Raw genomic sequence first — 20,704 nt, 5'->3', positions numbered from 1 at the left:
AATGTATGTGCCACTGCAACTCCTTAAGCCGTTCTCTCTGTTTTCCAGGCATCTGTGAGTCAGGCATCACCCCAGTCAACCTCTTCACCAAGGATAGAAAGTGCAACGGGAATTACAACTACTACCTCACCGAGAACTCCTCCTCCACTCACCGTTCAGGATCCCTTATGTCCTGCAGTATGTCCCTTAGAAGAATTATCTCCAGATAGCATTGACGCACATACATTTGATTTTGAAACTATCCCCCATCCAAACATAGAACAAACTATTCACCAAGTTTCTTTAGACTTGGATTCATTAGCAGAAAGTCCTGAGTCAGATTTTATGTCTGCTGTGAATGAGTTTGTAATAGAAGAAAATTTATCATCTCCTAATCCTATAAGTGATCCACAAAGTCCAGAAATGATGGTGGAATCACTTTATTCATCAGTTATCAATGCAATAGACAGTAGACGTATGCAAGATACAAATATATGTGGTAAAGAGGAGTTTGGAGATCATGCTTCTCTGAATATCCAATTGGAAAAATGTAGAGTTGTGGCCCAGGACTCTCACTTCAGTATACAAAGCATCAAGGAAGACCTTTGCCACTTCAGAACATTTGTACAAAAAGAACAGTGTGATTTCTCAAATTCTTTAAAATGTACAGCGGTAGAAATAAGAAACATTATTGAAAAAGTAAAATATTCTCTGGAAATAACACTAAAAGAAAAACATCAAAAAGAACTACAGTCTTTAAAAAATGAATATGAAGGTAAACTAGATGCACTAATAAAGGAGAGTGAAGAAAATGAAAACAAAATTAAAAAATTGAAAGGAGATTTAGTATGCCTTGAGGAGGTTTTACAAAATAAAGATAATGAATTTGCTTTGGTTAAACATGAAAAAGAAGCCGTCATCTGCCTGCAGAATGAAAAGGATCAGAAGTTGTTAGAGATGGAAAATATAATGCACACTCAGAATTGTGAAATTAAAGAACTGAAACAGTCACGAGAGATAGTGTTAGAAGACTTAAAAAAGCTCCATGTCGAAAATGATGAGAAGTTACAGTTATTGAGGGCAGAACTTCAGTCATTAGAGCAAAGTCATCTAAAGGAATTAGAGGACACACTGTACATTAGGCACACACAGGAGTTTGAGAAAGTTAAGACAGATCACAAAGTTTCTTTGGAGGAATTAAAAAAGGAAAATCAAGACAAAATTAATCAAATACAAGAGTCTCATGCCACAGTTATCCAGGAAAAAGAAGAACAGCTACAGGAATTAAAACTTAAGGTTTCTGATTTGTCAGACTTAAGATGCAAGCTAGAGGTGGAACTTGCATTGAAGGAAGCAGAAACTGATGAAATAAAGCTTTTACTGGAAGAAAGCAGAGCCCAGCAGAAGGAGACCTTGAAATCTCTTCTTGAACAAGAGACTGAGAAGTTGAGAACAGAGATAAGTAAACTCAACCGAAAGATTCAGGATAATAATGAAAACTATCAGGTGGGCTTAGCAGAGCTAAGAACTTTAATGACAATTGAAAAAGATCAGTGCATATCAGAGTTAATTAGTAGACATGAAGAAGAATCTAACATGCTTAAAGCTGAATTAAATAAAGTAACATCTTTGCATCACCAAGCATTTGAAATAGAAAAAAACCTGAAAGAACAAATAATTGAATTGCAGAGTAAATTGGACTCAGAATTGAGTGCTCTTGAAAAACAAAAGGATGAAAAAATCACCCAACAAGAAGAGAAATATGAAGCTATTATCCAGAACCTTGAGAAAGACAAAGAGAAATTGGTCATGAGCCAGGAACAAGACAGACAACAGTTAATTCTGAAGCTTAATTGTGAAAAGCATGAAGCAATTCAGACTGCCCTAAAAGAATTTAAATTGGAGAGAGAAGTTGTTGAGAAAGAGTTGTTAGAAAAGGTTAAACATCTTGAGAATCAAATAGCAAAAAGGTAAGAAGTTTAGTGTGTAATTATAAAATTTAAATACTGGTGATTCAAATGTGTGCGTGTGTATATAATCAGGTTCCCTTGTGTTACTCATTTACCTCAGGTAAATCTAGCAACTGGGATATTTTCAGGAAGTAAAAGCTTTTACTATTAAAACAGTGTTTCTTGCAAACATCATAAAAATAACAGGCTTTTAAAAATGAGTTAGTATTTTGGATTTTCAGAGAAATGATTTCAAAATTTTGAAATGTTTTAAAGAGCTTCTTTTTCTTTTTTAGTTCATAAATTTCTTTTTCTTGATTTATTTTCAATTTTTTCTAAATTCTTCAGTTGAAAATTATTTCTGGGCCCGGCACAGTGGCTCACACCTGTAATCCTAGCACTCTGGGAGGGCAAGGTGTGTGGATCACTTGAGCTCAGGAATTCGAAACCAGCCTGAGCAAGAGTGAGACCCTGTCTCTACCAAAAATAGAAAAAATTATCTCGGTGTGGTGGTGTGTGCCTGTAGTCCCAGCTACTCAGGAGGCTGAGGCAGGAGGATCGCTTAAGCCCAGGAATTTGAGGTTGCTGTGAGCTAGGCTGACACCACGGCACTCTAGCCTGGGCAACAGATGGAAACTGTCTCAAAAAAAGAAAAAAGGAAATTATTTTTGTACATATGAATTTAGGATGTGTGTATTAAAAACTATAAAATTTTTCTCTGAATAGTATTTAGGAAAGGCTATATCATACATTGGGAATATGTGGATATGTAGAGTGTTCCTCATTGTTATTTTCTTATTGCAATTTCAGTTCTTCTATGTTTGAAAGATAATACTTTTAAGTTTCAGGTTTGTTACTGTGATTGTGGTTTGGTGTTTTTGCATTTTTATTATTTTTAGTGTTTGCTATTACTGCCTTTTGATCACAGTTGATGGTTTTTTAGTATTTCTACTTTTTAAATTTATGAAGGGGTTTTGTGATCCAATAAACAGTTTCTAGAACATAGTCAATAGGTTAGTTCTATTATTGATTCTCCAAGTGAGTATAGGTATATATGTTTTATAGTTTAACCTCTGTTTTGTGCATTAATCACTTTTAAACAATCTCTTGTCATTGTCTCCTATGTAATACTCATATATTGGTGTATAGTTAAACCTCCCCTTCTGGTTTGAAAATAGAAGCTCTTTATGTATTCTGGGGGGATTAGAGGGTTTAATAAAGGAATTAGGGCTTACATGAATGTTTACAGATCTGGAGGAGCGAAGGTCAATGGAGTCACTGCTGAAGGCTAGGAAAGCTTGTCGAAGAGAATCAGAGCTGGATAGTAGTTAAACTGGTAAAAACAGTTTATATTCAGGAACTGTTGCAATAGGGGACAAGAGACCTCAATATAGAACTGAGCTCAATTCAGAATACAGCATGGACAAGTTGAGATTTATAGCCAAAGACCCCGGGATAGGGATCCATGGATAGAAAATTACTAACAGGAAACATGAGGGGTTAAGAGGATTCTGGCTAAATTGACCTAATATAGGATTCTTGCTTAAGGCAGACCAGCATGTTAAGATACCAAGGGTGGAGCTGAGGAATTGGTTCTCTCTAAAGTGACTTAGCAAGATTCTTGCTACAACTGAACAATGCAGCCCTAACAAGAACAGATGCCATGATCAAAGCCTAAAGGAGCCTAACTGAAGTTTAGTCAGAGAGAGTCTTTGTCAAGCTCTAAGTGAAATCTCAGGAAGACAGATGCTGATGCACCCACCAAAGCTGATGGTTCTCCATGGCTCACTGGGAAGCCACTGCAACATTGAAGACTCTCTTCAGAGCACCAATGGTCTGGCTCAGTCTGCAGCACAAAATGGCTAGTTCTCACTTACTTGCCAGGAAGTTGCTGTTAAAGTGCATCTGGCTACTACCACCTCTGGAAAATAAGCCTGGCCTTCTTTTCTTCCTCTCTAAACCTTGCAGGTGGTCTTTTCATTGGCAAACTTAAAGCTATACAGCAGATCTGGGAAATGTAGAATTTCTGTATTGCATTGTATATGAGATCATGAAAGAGGGGTGAGAGCCATGCCTACAAGACACTAGACAGTCCAGCACTGTATGCCCCATTTTAACTCGGCAGTCAGACATGTATCTCTTTTGCTTATATTGGACTTCCAAATACAGGCACTTACCATATCATGTTCCTCTCTGACGTGATGCAACTTGTATCCCTCATGCTACCGCAGATAGTCTCACCCTGTCTTCAAATTTAAGACTCAAAGTTACGTCACTCTGGTCCTCCAAAAACGAACGTTTTGATGTTCATTCCCTTCTGCTCCGTCACAGTCTCTCTTTGATATTCTATAGGTTAAATGCTGAAATGCAATCTTATTTTATATACCAGAGGGATTGGAGAAGGGGGGCGGATAATGATAAAAAATGATTAGTATGCACAGGCTTAATTCCTAGAGTCTTTATTTCTGTAACCAGCCTCACGACTCTAGTAGGTATTCACAGCTTGCTTCTGTTACCCACTCCATTTTTTACCTTGGCCAGTGCCTCAGCTGATCTTAGTTCTTTACCTGATAGGCACGATTCAGATCTTTGTTTCTAAAGAGACTGCCATTAATGGTACTTCCTGGAATACAGTTACTGTTGTTTTCCTGGAATACAGTTACTGTTGTTTTTCGTTGACTTTTTCATCACTGGGCATGGCACTGCCAAGAGACACCCCAGAAAGTCCCCCTGTGCTCCAGTATTATTTCTCTCTGCCCCTCTTATATAGGAGCAACCTGTTGCCCACTGATAATGAAGTTCAGTCCTATCAGTCCATACAGCAGCCTCCTGCTTTGCCTGTCGGTTCAGCTGCACGAGGAGCCTTAAGTGGCCAATTGGTAGCATAAGCCTCCAGTTCAGTGGGATCTTGGTCGTATCTCCTGGTAATGGAATTCTTTTTTTAGGGAATTAAATCAACTCTGAATCAGCATGGCCCAAAATTCTAGCCACAGGTAACAAAAGTTTGCTTACAGCTCATCAGGACAATACAGTAGTCATTCCAGTTTTCATCTCTGTTTCTCCAGCCTATGCATTTTAACTATGAGAGAATTATTACCACATAGTGGTCTCTCGTTCAGAGTATGTGCTATTGGATATTACCCTAGCTGTGTGAAATGCCACCCTTCCACTGTTGTAACTTGAATCTTCAGTAAACTGGTCCCTAGTTGTACCAGAGCAGCTGCTTTAGGATTTGGCATATGTGGTAAGACCAATGATTTCATGGCCTTGAGGCCATGGCTACACATCTTTCATTTAAGGTATTTCCCTTGTTTAGAAGCAGTTCTAGTGGAATACCATAGCAGTGAATGAGGCACATTGCACATTCAGGAATGGTGGTTTTGGTAGAAATATTGTGGACATGGAAGGTAAATATATACAGAGAATAACTGTTCTTGGATGTGATCCAGTGTAATCTGCCTGCCACCAACGTGGTAGCTTTCTCATTCTCTAGAGAACACTGCAGTATGGTCTCTTAGTTACTTGATGTGCGGAAATCTATATTGCTGAGCCCATGGATAGCCTTACTTCCTGTTTCCATGGGCACTTTTTTATGAGTCTGTTGAACAGGGAGTGGTGTGACTAGAGAAAGATGTCGATATCCACCAAATTATGCAACTTGCTCATGTGATTAGCAGGATTCTCACATTTTGTGCCCATTTTAAAAGAACCATATTCCTCTTCCATAAATCTCTTGTCATCAAATTTTAATATAGTTCTTCCAGGTCTTTCACACTCCAACTAAGCCTTTTAGCCAGTCTCCATGAATCATCGTAAATCTGGCCATTTTTCCTTCTACGTAACTTCCCTGGCCATTTTTCCTTCTAGGTAACTTCAAATGCACTGCTTGACATATTGCCACGGGGAAGATTTCCTTCACTACTGTTCTTCAGGACTGCCCATCCATGGGATTCTAATGCTTAAACTGTGCTTTTGTGTCAACATATTGTGCAGAATCATCAGGAAAGCAGGCATGCCAATTGTTTTTCCTCATAGTGAATGCCATAGTTATAGGTGGAAAAAAGAAGGCAATGTACAAGAACCCGAAGCTTTTGTACCTTCCTTGTGCCTTCAAGACTTATTTGGTCTGGATCCTGTATATGTCATGGTTACCTGATGAAGGAATGCTGCTATGTAAACCCAAATTCGTGGCTTAATGGTTAGACAGTACTTGCTTTATGGTGGGCAGCTCAAGACTCGTTCTAACATAGGAGTTTTCGGTCAAGGTCTTTCAGTCTCTACAAAGACCCAGTAGCAAGCTGTAAGCTATTTTACAAAAGGAAGATAGTTACCTACTCAAATCTTAGGGGTTGTAATCGTGATTCTCCTATAGGACTTTCCAAGTGCTCCATACAACATCCATTTCTACTACTGACACCTTAAGCATCTGTTGGGAAATACAGTCCAAGTATTAGAGGATGTTAATCTGAACCTATAGCAAGAGAGTCTCTTTTCTCTGGGCCCTACACAAACAGGCAACCTTTTGAGTTTATTGATAAATGGCTCAGAGCACCATACCCAAATGTGCTACGTGTTGCCTTCAAAATTTAGAGAGGCTCACCTAGCAGCTGCTTATCTCTTCACTCTAGAGGAGACATCGCTAATGACAGGCACCTGCATTTTCATGGGCTTTATCATCTACTCCCTAGCATGTCTGCGTCTTGCCCAAGGAGTACAGATAATTGCTACTTCCTCTTTACCTAGGTCTTACCAATGTGCTGCCATCAATTATATTGGATTAATGTGATGTCCTAAGGAATAGCAAGACCAACATTGCTGCCAACTGATTTTTTTCTTTCCCCTGAAAAATTATTTTATAAGATCAAAATACCTCAGTCATGTTATTCCAAGTTTATCGAATACAAACAGTGAAATCATTCACATGGGTCAAGTATTTTGTCCATGTCTACTTTGCTAAGAGGACTGTCCTACATGGCCAGCCTCCAGTATTTGACGGCAGATTTTTTATATATTCCTACCAACTAGATTTTAACAGTACTGAAGAGTTGATATAATTCCAAGATAAGACAGTGAAAATATGCTGCTGTCTGTGTAGGTAAAGGCAAACTCCTTCTTGTGATGTATAGCAAGGGTTGACAAACTATGAGATTTTGTGGGAATCTGCTGCTTGTCTTTTTAAATACTACCTTATTGGAATACAGCCATGCCCGTTCATCTACGTATTGTCTGTGACTGCTTTTGGATAGAGATCATCTGGATCATCTGGCTAAATTTTTACTGTCTGTCCCTTTACAGCAAGTTTGTTGACCCCTGTTCTATACTAATAGGAATAGAAGGGGGGAAAAATCACCAAATCTGTTGACCTGTAAGGTAGTAGGGGCACAGGCCTTGTCAATTAGATTCAGCAAAGAGGTCATATTTGAAACAACAGTTGAATTGGAGTCACCACTTGATTAAATTTTTGGTAATCCATTACTCAGTCTCCATATGTCTTCTGGACAAGATACATTTACTTTGAATAAGAATGTGATGGAAATCTCCCTTACATCATGTGAAGTGAAAGATAGTTTTAGGAAGTTTACTTGGCCTTTTCCACCGTAATAGTATTCATTGCATGAGTAAGGGAACCAACAGGGGATTCTGCCAGTTGCCTTTATGTCTATTCCAGTACAGATCCTGGATCTAAGGATATACAGGTTGAGCATCCCAGATCCAAAATGCTCCAAAATTTAAAACTTTTTGAGCACCAGCATTATGCACAAAGGAAATGCTCATTGGAACATTTCAGATTTCAGATTTTCACATTTTGGACATTCATCTGGTAAGTATAATGCAAACATCCCCAAATCCCAAACACTTGAGGTCCCAAACATTTTGAATAAGAGATACTCAACCTGTATTTGCCTACAATGAGGGACGCACTGGGCCTAGACTCTCTCACCTGAGTACCAGTGTTTTCCTGGAGGACCATGGTGACATTAGGATCCTTGCAGACCAGTGTTCAGTATTCCCTCAAAAGTCTGGAAAATGGCTGCAGATCCCTTTGGCAGTGTAGTTGATTTCTGGTTTGTGTGTCATAATTGGGTGAGGGATATGATTCTCTTGATTTAAGTTAGATCTCTGAATACTGGATGTGAAATTTTTTGTTTTTGCAGTTTTAATAAGCCTTTAATTGGCCCATTCTAGTAGGGCTTAAGGACAACCTCTGCCAAAGATTTTTCTGGGTCAAACCTGATTAGTCTGGCTCCATGACCTATAATAGAGCCACATCATGTCTCTGGTGGTGAAGTGCCACTAATTGGCCTCTGCCACTCCAGAATGCTGTCATTTCCATTAAATTCATTGAATTTGGTTGGCTTCATCTCCCTGTGCTATCCCTGTCCTGCAGAGACCATTACAGAGCGTTTGAAGCTGGAGAAAGCCTTGGTAAAAGGGAGTGTTCTCTGGGCTTTCTCAGAGCATACATACTAAATCCTTCCAGTGTACGTATACTGCCTTTGGATACCTGATAGACAAGGAAGGCAGTAAACCTGTTCTCTGAAGGGCCAGATAGTAAAAATTTAAGGATTTGCAGGTCACATGCAGTCTTAGTCACGTATTCTATGTGCATGTTTGTGTTACCATCCTTTAAATATGTAAAATCCAAGAGTAGTAGTTCTCTAAGTTTGCTCCCAGTACACTTTTATGCTCTCAAAAAATGGAGGACTCCAAACTTTTTTTGTTTATATGAATTATATTTTAATGTTCTCTATACTAAAAATTAAAACCAAGAAATTTAAGATAGTCATTTTAAAATAACCCCATTACATGTTAGCATAAATAAGATTTTTTCATGAAAACTTTTCTAAAATGAAAACCAGTAAGAAGAGTGGAATTGTTTTATATATTTGCAGATTTGTTTGGCTTAACAGATTCTCGTACCTGCTTTCACATTCACTCTGTTGCAATATGTTTTGATTGAAGTATATGAAAAAAATATTCAGCCTTACACTGATGTAACTGGAAAAAGAGAGAAATATTTAAATAGCCTTTTCAGATAATCGTGGATATTCTTTGTTACTAAATCAGAATTCAACAAGTGGTAATTTCTTAAACTTTAGTTTCATTGTGGAATTTGAAACTCTATCAGTGGATTTCCTTATATAGCCTTTATGTTACTATCCATTGACCTCTCCCTCACTTTTGAATGTATCTTTTACTCATGCATGATTTTGTGGCACCATGAATTGGCCATTTGGAGAACATAACTCACTTAGTTATGCACATCTTCCAAAACATTGACATTATTTTTAAAAATAGCTAGTTCAGCACACTGCTAAAACGATTGGACAAGTGCTTTTCCGCAAATAAATATTATACTTTGCTAAGTGGCAGAAGTGCTTTATGAGTACTTCCTATTTGGTCATACAGAATATTAAAAAGATGTATACTCAAGGGTTGGAATTTAAGAATGTTAGTAATTTTTACTATATTAAGGATATTCTAGAACTGATCCCTTCACCCACCCCCTCCCCCCTTGCAAGCGCCTTGCAGTGAAGGATACAATGACTACCAGTAAAGTTTTGTCTTGGATTTGTGTTAAGGTGCCAACAGGCTTATCAGTGCAAAATGTCAACAAAGTGAAAGACAAATAACTTATTATGAAACAGTTTTGACTTCATTCATGCCCTGATGTGTCATGGTTACCCCCAGCCTTCTGTGGATCTTACTTTGAGAATCACTGGTCTAGAAAATGGTTGACAAACTATCTGTAAATGGCCAGATAGTAAATACTTTAGGGTTTATAGGCCAGATGTGCGCTAGCCAAGCTACTCAACTGTACCATTGTAGCAAGGGAGCAGAGAGACAACATAAATGAATGGGTTTGGCTGTGTTCTAATGAGACTTTAATTACATAAGCAGTTAGGCTGGATTTGCCTACCTTTGATCTAGGGTATCTCATTTTTCCATCTCATTTTCATTTAATGTTGGCCTTTAGGTTCAGGTTTCAGGCAATCAACTAAGCAAAGTCTTAATAGCCAAACTGAATCTGGTCATTGCATCCATTTAAATAATTTTGGCCTGATTCTGCATTACATTTGTCCTCTGTCTCCTAACTCTCATTGGATCCATTTTTGTAAATATTAACTGTGTCTCTGCAAAAATAAATTTAAAATCTTGCAATTGCTTTGCACTTCCTCTTTTATTAGATTTTTATGTCTCCTAAGGTCTTGAGATTTGAAAGTATCAGTGAGTCTGGAAGTAATTAAAAGGTGGGAGACTTTGTTGAAAAGTATCAGTTTGTTTAGAAGGGGATTACTTCAGGTGAAGTGACATTAATTTCCTCAGACAAGGAAGAAGAGTCTGTTGCTTCTGGCAAGAGACGCTTGGTGGGATTTGGAAGGACATGTCCCAAAGTCTTGCCTTTAGTCCTTTGATCTCAAACAACTACAGGTACCAGTTCTGCCATGTAATGCCCTGGTCAGTCCGTATTTGATTTTGCACTGGCAGTGAGGTTATTGCTTTCAGATCTGATCAGATTAGAGAATCAATCTCAGTTTTCCAGGGTTTTTTTTTTTCCCTCTACAGTCATTTTTTGTAACTGGATTGAGCTTAGAAAACAGAACCATTGTAAGTGTTTCAGGATTAAAGGCTTCAGTATTAGCTTTAGAGCTTACATGAGTGTGGGGAGAACTGAGGAACTGAGTGCTATAGGGGTCACTGGTGAAGGCCAGGAAATCAGTCTGTGGGCGGAAAGTCATATGAAGCACCAAAGCTGGTAGGTCTGCTCTAATTCTTTGAAGACTCTTCACCAATCGTCTACTGAGACACCAAAGCAGGTAGTTTCCTTGGAAACCTCATGAATTTCACATTGCCCACATGTCTGACTATGATCACCTCTGGAGACATTTCTCTAAAGCATTCCAGCTCATGTGTGGGTGTTTTCATTGGCAAGCTGTAACCCAGAACCAATTGGGAAGGGGATTCTGGATAATGTAGTTCTTGGCTTCTCTGTCATACAGAGGAAACCTTTGAAGAGGAATGATGCTTATGTGAGGACACAGAATCCAGCACATTTTCCTCCCACCCCTTGGTTGGTGGTACCTATGCCAGAGCAACATTGAGAGGCCAATTTCCAGGGGAAAACATTGGCAAGACATAAATAAGTACATTAGCTATATCTGTAATGTCAAAGAGCTCCCATAAGTCAATAAGAAAAAGACAAAAGACACAATCCATTAGAAAAATGGGAGAGGATATGAACCGACAAAGAAGAAATACAAATGGCCAGTATGTGAATAGATGTTCAGTCTACTTGGGATTAAAGAAATGCAAAATTAAAATATCTTTTTTCTATTTAATTGGAAAATATTAAATCAATAGTTTATATTCTTGAAAATGTAGGGAAAGGGCTTTCTCATGTACCCGTGTGCAAAGAAATGAGTGCACAATGTATGTGTGATTTGTTTGGGTCTGGAAGTCTACCTACTACACGATTCATCTCCCTGCTTCCAAGAAGTAGTAATGGATCTGGGTGAGTATGGATGGGAACATTAATTTTGTAATTATAATCTCAAGAGAAGAGTTTTTAAAAAGTAAACGACACTTTTTTACTAGCCCCAACTTACTATAGTCAGTGTTAAAAGAGTTCAGGCATTAAGTCAGTTTCCTTTCTATTCAGTGCAAATTTTCTAGTTGCTAGAAATGTTTGACTATGATAATAGAATCCTTTTTTAGAAGTAATTTGTTAATGGTGGGAGAAATGGTGTTAAATTACCCAACTAATAAGAAATGTATCTCCTTTCTTGAGTTTAACATCCAGGCCTCCTTAGGCTATTCAGGTATGCAAAGATAGAATTATGTTTCTTTTGGGGTGGGGATGCAGCCCTTATAGATAACTTTCTTAGATTTCTGTGGTAGTTTCATTAGTTCAAATACAGGTTTTGCTTTCCATGGTTTAGCTTACTTAATGGTCCCAAATTATTAAGTAGAAAATTTCCAGAAATAATATGTACGTTTTAAATTGGGCACCGTTTTGAGTAGCATGGTAAAATCTTGCTCTGTCCTGTCTGGGATGTGAATCCTCCCTTTGTCCAGCATGTCCATAGATGCTCCCTGCCCATGAGTCAGTTAGTAGCCGTCTGGCTTATCAGTTCTAGATCAACTGTCACTGTATAGCAGTGCTTGTGTTCAAGTAACCCTTCTTTTACCCAGTAATAGCCCCAGAGGATAGGAGTAGCAATGCTGGCAGTTCAGATATGCCAAAGAGAAGCTGGAAAGTGCTTCCTTTTAAGTGAAAAAAGGTGAAAGTTCTTGACTTAATAAGAAATGAAGTTGAATGCTGAGGCTGGTGAAAATACACAGAATGGATTTTCTATTCTTGAAATTGTGAAGAACGAAAAAATTTGGGCTAGTTTTATTGTCATACCTTAAACTGCAAAAATTATAGCCACGGTGAATATATAGGAAAAAATACTGGGTCCAGTACTACCTGTTGTTTCAGATATCCACCAGGGATCTTGGAATGTACCCTGCAGATAAGGGGGTGGGGGACTACTGTATTTTTCTAACTAAAGTGCAATGTAACTTTTTCATCATGTCCCCCCTCCTCTTAGCATTGGTCCTTGCTCTCCACAAAAAGCAAGGCCATGGTGCTAGTTAAAAAAACAAAACCTATTTTAGCTGTTACTGTTGCATTGCTAGGGTTAATTCCCCGGATAGCAGGGCGATTTCAGGTCCTAGGGTAATGTAAAATAAAACATAATTTTATATGGCTGACAGTCACTTGGAACATTTTCTAATGGGAGCTTCAAACAGTATGATATAGTGTGAACTTTTGGCCACATTATTATAGCCACAAGAAACCTCTGTCTCTGGCAGAGGATAATTATTGATGTTCTTTTACTTTTACTGTCAGAGAAGTCTTTTACCTTATGATCCAGCATATACCGTACCCTGTGGTAATCATCCAGTGTGCTCATTCTGGGTTTGGGGATGATGAGGTGTTACAGAGAGACAATGGTGTGGTATATGTTTGTGGCCTGGAACTGTCTCTTTTCCTACCTGCATCATCTCAGCACAGCATTGACCATGAAATAGAGCGTACCAGGCAATCCAAAGATGCAAGACACCTAGAAATTATAAGTACTACCCTCCTACGTGTAACCCTCCCTCCCATACGGTTTGAACCACACTTTTTCATTCTTTGTAATATGCTGTTAGCATGTTTTATCATACCGAAACTCTCTTTCTGCCTTGTTTACTATCCTGCAACTTCTTACCAGTATCCCTTCTCACAACAGTCTTCTAAAAACCTAAATTCACACTATATCAATCTCTTGACCAAACCTTTCACTAACATAGTACTTGAGATAAAATTCGGAGCCTTCACCACTCACGATGTGCCTTCCTCCTGCTTCTTCAACCTCATTCTATGCTGTGCTCTCCCTTGATTTCCTGCCTGGAACCTGGGCTTGTCTTTTACTCAGTTTCAGTTTACCTTGTAACTGTAGGGATAGTTCTTCAAGGAAGGACAACATTGGCCAAACAGGATTGGTAGTAAGCCCTGCCTGTGCTAGTTTTATCCTAAGCACTCTATTGTCAGTAGTCTGAGTCCCTTTCTTATTCGAGGTCTCAGTAAGATTTGGATTTATCCAGCATGTTGGTTTCCAGCCACATTATAGTTATAACTTGCATATCCTCCTCTTCTCTAGTCCCAAAGGAGAAACTTTGAAAACAAATCCTTTACCTTGCCCTTTTAATTAATTGTGTTACGTAATAGGGGATTCCTATTCCAGCCTTTCTGGAAACTGAGAAAGAAGTCTTAGACTCTGAGACGTATTACTGTGTCACAAAGTACATATTCTCTGTTTTGCCATTTAAAGCTATCCTTTTGAAGGAAAGTATATCTGAGCAGCAAATTTGAGCTATTAGATTTTATTAGTAAGTTTGGAAGTATGAATAAGAGAATAATTGTTTGCATGATTAATTGGTATAGTATTAATATATTCCTATCACACAATTAGATGAGGAAATTGCATGAGGCATACTGAAAGGAAACATTTTAAATACATATCCACGTTGATTGCAAAATGCACCTTGATTCCAAGAACAGTAAAATATTTAAAATCAAGTAGGTGTACAATTAAACCAGTAAGTTGACCTGATAAAGTAGTTTGGGAATTTTTAATAACACGACAGCTTCTTTCTTGTGACTTAGCCTATTTTAACACTTCATGGGATTAGTTATCTACTTCTTGGACAAACTTTTTAATACAAAGGATTATTAGGTTGAAAGTAGACCAGATTAATAATTAGAGTATACCAGAAGTTAAAATAATCAATAGCCTGTGTTTACTCCTTTCTCCTTGCCTTGTCCTCATCTCTGGCGCTTTGTCAGCAACCCCCAAGAGGTTAGCCAGTTTCAAGGGAAGCGAATATGAGTTCAAGGATATGTAGTTTTGCTTTTTGTGAACATTTTTCGGTTTTAGCTTTATGATATTTATTCATCAGCTAGCAAAATGAACCAAATCTATTTGGTGGAAATTGAAAGCTTTCAACATATGTAATCTTCAGGTATGTCTTTTTTCTTAATTGTCATATAAATTGCATTTATAGGAATAGCAAAACTGCAATTTGAAGCTAGCCTCTTAGGAGGTATATTGATTTTTATATATGCTGATAGATGCAGATTATCTTGAATTTATCTGATAAAATCATTCAACCCTGTTATTGTCAGAGAGCATATAATCTGTCCTAAACTTTTCCCTTTTACTTTTTCCCTTTACTTTTTAGATCTTAAGAGAGAAGGTTCACACCAATATCTTTCACACGTATTAGGCTTAAGGAAGACAAATAGCCCAAATATGGTATTTGGCACATTTGTGATTGTGTCTGTAATTTTTAAAAATATTTAATACTATATTTATTTAATTTTTAAAGTCCTGCCATTGAGTCTGCTAGAGAAGATTCTTCAAGCTTAGTTGCTGAACTTCGAGAAAAGCTTCTGGAAGAAAAAGCTAAGTTTCTAGAACAACTTGAAGAGCAAGAAAAAAGAAAGAATGAAGAAATGCAAAATGTTCGAACATCTTTGATCGCTGAACAACAAGTAAGTACCTTTTCCCCCCGTTTCATTTGCGTTCTGAGGAAGGTAGATATAAATTAACAAATACAATTTCTTTGTATAACTGAAGGTTTCTTATATCTTAGATGTGCTTTTCCTTGCATTGACCATTGACTCTATTAGTATTAAATGTCTTCATGGTAAAAACATGTATCTTTAAAGAAATTTTTAACATTAATTTGACAACATCAGGTGCTTCAAAATGATATAGTCAGAAATAAGAAATTGGGAAATGTGAATTTTCTTTCTGTTTTCTTCACTACCAATATGTTATCTTGGGTAGATCATTTAACCTCTTCAGAACTAAGACTAGTTTTCTATAAAATGATGGTGTTTATTACTACCACATAGATGATTTTTAAATTTGAAATTTTTCTCCCTAAGCCCTAAAATTCTCTAACTTGTGTTATCCTGATTTACATGCTGATCAATACAAACTTCTCACTCTTTCTTTCTATAATTTTTACTGACATGTTAGGCTTTTGGTAGATTAGGATGGAATACTGTTGAACTTCATTAATTTACTAATTCATTGTTGGTCAGTGGTAAGAGGTAGTGCTTGTAAGCAGGGGTCAGATCACCAAGGACTAGGATTCCTTATTAGGGAGCTTGTACTTCACCTGAAGTGCTGGACAACAGCTAAAGAAAAAATAAAAGATTGACATAATTGGATTTACCCTCAATGAAGAAAGATTGGAGGAATGCAAGGCAGACAGATAAGCAGTTGGGTGGCTGCTGTTGTAATGCGGTTCAGGGATAATGACCATACCTGTTTCATTTGGATGGGTGCATTTCTGAACCTGCATGTTCTGTTGATCGTACTCATTGAATATTATGTGGTATCTTTTTCCTGGAGTGTTTTGATTAATTAGTTTCGTTTTAGAATTTGAATGAATGTAAATCAGGGAACAGAAAGAAAATAAGGAAGTATAGTTCACAACCCTTATGAACTTTAGATTTTTAAGGCCTAGGGAAAGAAGAGGGAGCCTACAAAAGGTGAATTAGAACAGCCAGAAAAAAGAAGAGTGTGGCTTTATCAAAGCCAAGAAAGTAAGTGCTCAGGGAGAGAGAGTAGCCAAGAGTTTTAAGTAAGAATTATCAATGAAGAGTTCACTAGTAACATCTCTCTTTTTTTAAGAACCTGAATTTATAGATTCTTTTGTATGATTCATTCTATATATAACTGATCTTTTCTCTTGCTTTGTCTGTCTGTGTGCTGCTTTATAAGCCCATATACAATTTCAGATTTCCAAAATGAAATAGGGGATGTAATATTAACTGATTGAAACCCAAACTAAAAATTGACAGCTATCTAATTTAGTTCTTCACATTTTAGTAACTTTTTTAATATTTGTAAAATGAGACTTAAGGCAGATAACTTCTAAGGTACCTTCCAATTTTCAATAGTGTGTATGTTAGGTCGTGCTTATTTTGTGTGATTTGTACCTAGCTTTATGCAGATGATTTCTGAATTGGGCCTAGTTCATTCTTATCTTAACTAGCTCTTTCTTTTTTATTTGTTTGTTTTGTTTTCTTTTTGCTGTTGTTTTGTTTTTTTTTTGAGACAGGCTCACTTTGTCACCCCAACTAGAGTGCAGTGGCATCATCATAGCTCACTGGAACCTCAAACTCATAGGCTTAAGCCACCCTCCTGCCTCAGCCTTCCAAGTAGCTCAGACTACAGGTGCACGCCACCATGCCTAGCTAATTTTTCTATTTTTTGTAGAGTCGGGGTCTTGCTCTTGCTCAGGCTGGTTGGTCTCCAACTCCTGATGTCAAGCAATCCTCCCTCCTCAGCGTCCCAGAATGCTAGGATTACAGGCATGAGCCACCGTGCCTGGCCTTAACTAGCCCTTTCTAATATATCTATTGTAAATTGTGATAATGTTCCTAAAAATCCATGTTAAATTATGGTAATAACAAAGGTCATGAAAACAAAATGGTTAATGTGCTTCTACATTTATTAATTTTCTGTATATACATAATATGTACAGAAACAGCTTAATACAAAGCCATATTACAAATGGTCCTTTAGGATGGATCTTCCTGTATGCTTTCTGGCTAGAAATTATTTAATTCAGTATTTAATGAATTTATTGAATTTTAATCCAAAATTGCCATATTCTTTTTTTTTTTTTTTTTTTTTGAGACAGAGTCTCACTGTGTTGCCTGGGCTAGAGTGAGTGCCGTGGCGTCAGCCTAGCTCACAGCAACCTCAGACTCCTGGGCTCAAGCGATCCTACTCCCTCAGCCTCCCAAGTAGCTGGGACTACAGGCATGCGCCACCATGCCCGGCTAATTTTTTTTTCTACATATTTTTAGCTGTCCAATTAATTTCTTTCTATTTTTTGTAGAGACGGGGTCTCGCTCTTGCTCAGGCTGGTCTCGAACTCCTGAGCTCAAACAATCCACCCGCCTCGGCCTCCCAGAGTGCTAGGATTACAGGCGTGAGCCACCGCGCCCGGCCTCAAAACTGCCATATTTTCCTGTGAAATCTTCCTATTTTCCTCATTATTGGCATTATTCATTGATCCAAGGACCACAGAACTCTTAAAATTTTGGAATTAGAATTGCTGGGCAGCTGGGAAGAGTCAATTTAGATCATTTCATCTTTCCTGTCTTGCTCACATTTCAAGAAGCTCTTCTTAAATGAAATCTTATAAGTGAAATTTTTAGCAAATTCAGTTATCTTTATAAAAGAAACTCTGTTTAGTTAAAATTCCCAAATTGTCCCCTGAGAACCATGCAGACAAGTGGATTTATGAGCTTCATAGTAAGAACATTTATAGAAGTTGGGAATAACAAGTCTAGCCAATATAAACCAGAGTTCCAGTAGCCATTGCAAATACCCAAATAAGAAGTGAAAACAGAATAGAGTCATATCTAAAATGTCAGCTGTGGCAGTTGAGATTTGGCTAAAGACAAAAAGGTTTCAGAGGCAGGACGATTACTCAAAAAGTCAAGTGTATAACAGCGATCTTTAAGTTGTTCATTGTTTTAATTCTTTCTTTGAAATTTCAGAATCTCTGACAGTAACTATATGGACCATAATAAAATAGAATTTGTTTTTGAAATATTAAATGGCAACCTAAAAAACACAGCCTTTACCACAGTACACAGCATATTTAAAAATGTTCATAAATCACACTATATTTTCTCCACATACAAACATACCACAAAAAAGAATATTTAAAGTTTATTTTCTCAGCTCTCCCTCCTAAGTATATACACATAATTTAAATAATTATTATTCTGTCGTTCTAGACCAATTTTAATACTGTTTTAACAAGAGAGAAAATGAGAAAAGAAAACATAATAAATGATCTTACTGATAAGTTGAAAAGTACAATGCAGCAACAAGAACGGGATAAAGGTTAGTACCGTTTTGTAATATAATATTTTTAACTTTATTTTTACTCATGCAGAATATTTTTTAATTACATGATGTTTTTTTCAATTTGGGGGGTCTTTCAGATTTGATAGAGTCACTTTCCGAAGATCGAGCTCGTTTGCTTGAGGAAAAGAAAAAGCTTGAAGAAGAAGTCAGTAAGTTGCGAAGTAGCAGTTTTGTTCCTTCACCTTATGTAGCTGCAGCCCCAGAACTTTATGGAGCTTGTGCACCTGAACTCGCAGGTGAAACAGACAGATCAACCGCGGAAACCGCAGAGGAGGGGAGAGTAGATTCAGCAATGGAGACAAGCATGATGTCTGTACAGTAAGTATGTCTGTCTTCAACTGTGTTATTTGAGGCTTTTAAGCCACTAGTGCAGTTCTGTAAGTTATAAAACTCTGTGAAGAGCAGAAATATTTTTAACATTACTGGTTGTCCACAGCCCATATATCTGAAAGTTGAGCTTTTTTAATTCTTTGAGCTGTAAATATGAGAAGTAATTTTAACATTACCGAATGAATCATTTTGGAATGTTTTTGTACTATACGTAATATGTGTAACAAAATTTTCCTAGGCTGTCAGGATAAGAATCACCACAGTAGTGTTGAGCAGTTCTTATTTACAAGATATGTTTAAGTTTTGGGGTCCATTACCTAGGAGGAAAGGGTTACTACAGTAATGGATATATTCATTAGGAAGGGAGTGTGTTTGGTGGGAAAAGGCAAGGAGCTTTTTTGAAAAATAAAATGTATTTAGGTTTCTGTCTAGTACAAAGGAACATACTAGAAACTGATTAAGTTTGGAAAGGTATAAGCCTTCAGAATATATATTAAAAATAAAGAAAATAGAACAAATCAAGTGTAATTCAAAGACCCAAGGTATAAACATATCAAGATGTCATGGTTATTAGAAAACATAAATGCCAGAAATAGGTCCAGACATACGTGAAAAAGTAAACCAACTTGTCAAAACAAAATCTCTCAGAAAAAAAAAATACATCCAACTGCATTCGATATATAGGGAAGGCACCTAAAGCAAAATGATATAGAAAGTTTATTATAATGTGACTGACAAAGATATATAAGGCAAATAACAGGGGAAATACACATAAGCAATTCAAAGCAAAAAGCTTTATAAAGTTAGAGGAAATTCCATATTTAGAACGGGCCCAGTTCACCAGAAAATGATGAGTTGTTACCTGGGAGGTGCTTTGAAATGTGACCTTGATGAACTATGTGTGTCGAAAAGGGATTAAAACCCGAATGAAAGCTTTCAAGATCCACGGAGTAGCACACCTCTCTCACAGGAAACAATGAAGTAAAAATAAATAAAGCAGTGGAGAAATACAGTAATGCAACTGTAATCTAATAAAATTGCTAAGAAAATCAACTACATACCAAATTACCAAGGAAGTCTCAAAATTCCAAATAATATTAATAAAAAAATAGGAGGCCGTATGTCGGGAAATGTGAATACCTGTATGTAGACATAGATATATAAGTATTTCTGCCTATATAGAGATACTTATATTAGGGTTTCTTTTTAAAGTTTTATTTTCTTTTTAATCGACACATAATTATACATATTTATGGGATACAGTGTAGTGTATAGATTGGCAGAAATACCAGTTGATAAAATTCAGGGCCCATTCATTGAGAATAATAATTAAAAAAAAAATTTAGCGAACGAGGAATACATGGGAGCTTCTCTTTGAGTAGTATGTATGAGAGACTTAACAAACGTTATATTTAATGTTAAAACATTTAGAAGTATTTTCTGTAAATTTAGGAAGAACCTAAGAATTCAAGCTGCCACTATAGCTATTCAGCAAGACAATATAAATAAACAATAAAAACTGGAAAAGATTGTCTGAATTGCCATCATTTCAGCACAGTATCCTGTTCAAACCACAAAGACCTAAAGAAGTACTAGAACTAGTAGAGAACATCGGATTATAGGTCATAGACATATCCAAAGAGGAGTAGTTTGTGTATTTACCAACCAAAAGCTGGTTTGAATATGCGTAAAAGATCGCAATAAAAATTTAAAGGAATAATTTGTTAGTAATAAATTTAACAAAAATGTGCCAGATGTGGAGAAAACTGTAAAATTTTATGAGGGATATGAAGAGACCTGAAAGTTATACATAGAAAGATGGATAGAAGTATAGTATTATAAAGAGATCATTTTTCTCATCTGATTTATTCAGTTACTTAATCTATACCCAATTAAAATCCTAACAGATCGTTAGGTAAAAATTGATGTTTTATGCTAAAATTAATA

At 36.9% G+C, this 20,704-nt stretch overlaps 1 protein-coding gene across 5 annotated transcripts in view; it reads left to right on the top strand.

Moving 5' to 3' along the window:
- RB1CC1 (RB1-inducible coiled-coil 1) overlaps window positions 1–20,704 on the top strand; it is a 90,220-nt gene that overhangs the window by 55,198 nt on the left and 14,318 nt on the right. For all 5 annotated transcript variants that reach the window (XM_012661440.1, XM_012661441.1, XM_012661438.1 and 2 more), the window contains 4 exons: window positions 49–1,949; window positions 14,850–15,015; window positions 18,295–18,403; window positions 18,505–18,745. In XM_012661440.1, coding sequence (XP_012516894.1) covers window positions 49–1,949; window positions 14,850–15,015; window positions 18,295–18,403; window positions 18,505–18,745 — 2,417 coding nt within the window. The remainder of the gene's footprint in view (window positions 1–48; window positions 1,950–14,849; window positions 15,016–18,294; window positions 18,404–18,504; window positions 18,746–20,704) is intronic.

This window comes from Propithecus coquereli, unplaced genomic scaffold, assembly GCF_000956105.1.
Source record: "Propithecus coquereli isolate 6110/MARCELLA unplaced genomic scaffold, Pcoq_1.0 Scaffold71, whole genome shotgun sequence".
Lineage (NCBI taxonomy): Eukaryota > Metazoa > Chordata > Mammalia > Primates > Indriidae > Propithecus > Propithecus coquereli.
The sequence above is the reverse complement of the archived record's forward strand: the minus strand, read 5'-3'. Positions and strand labels throughout refer to the sequence as shown.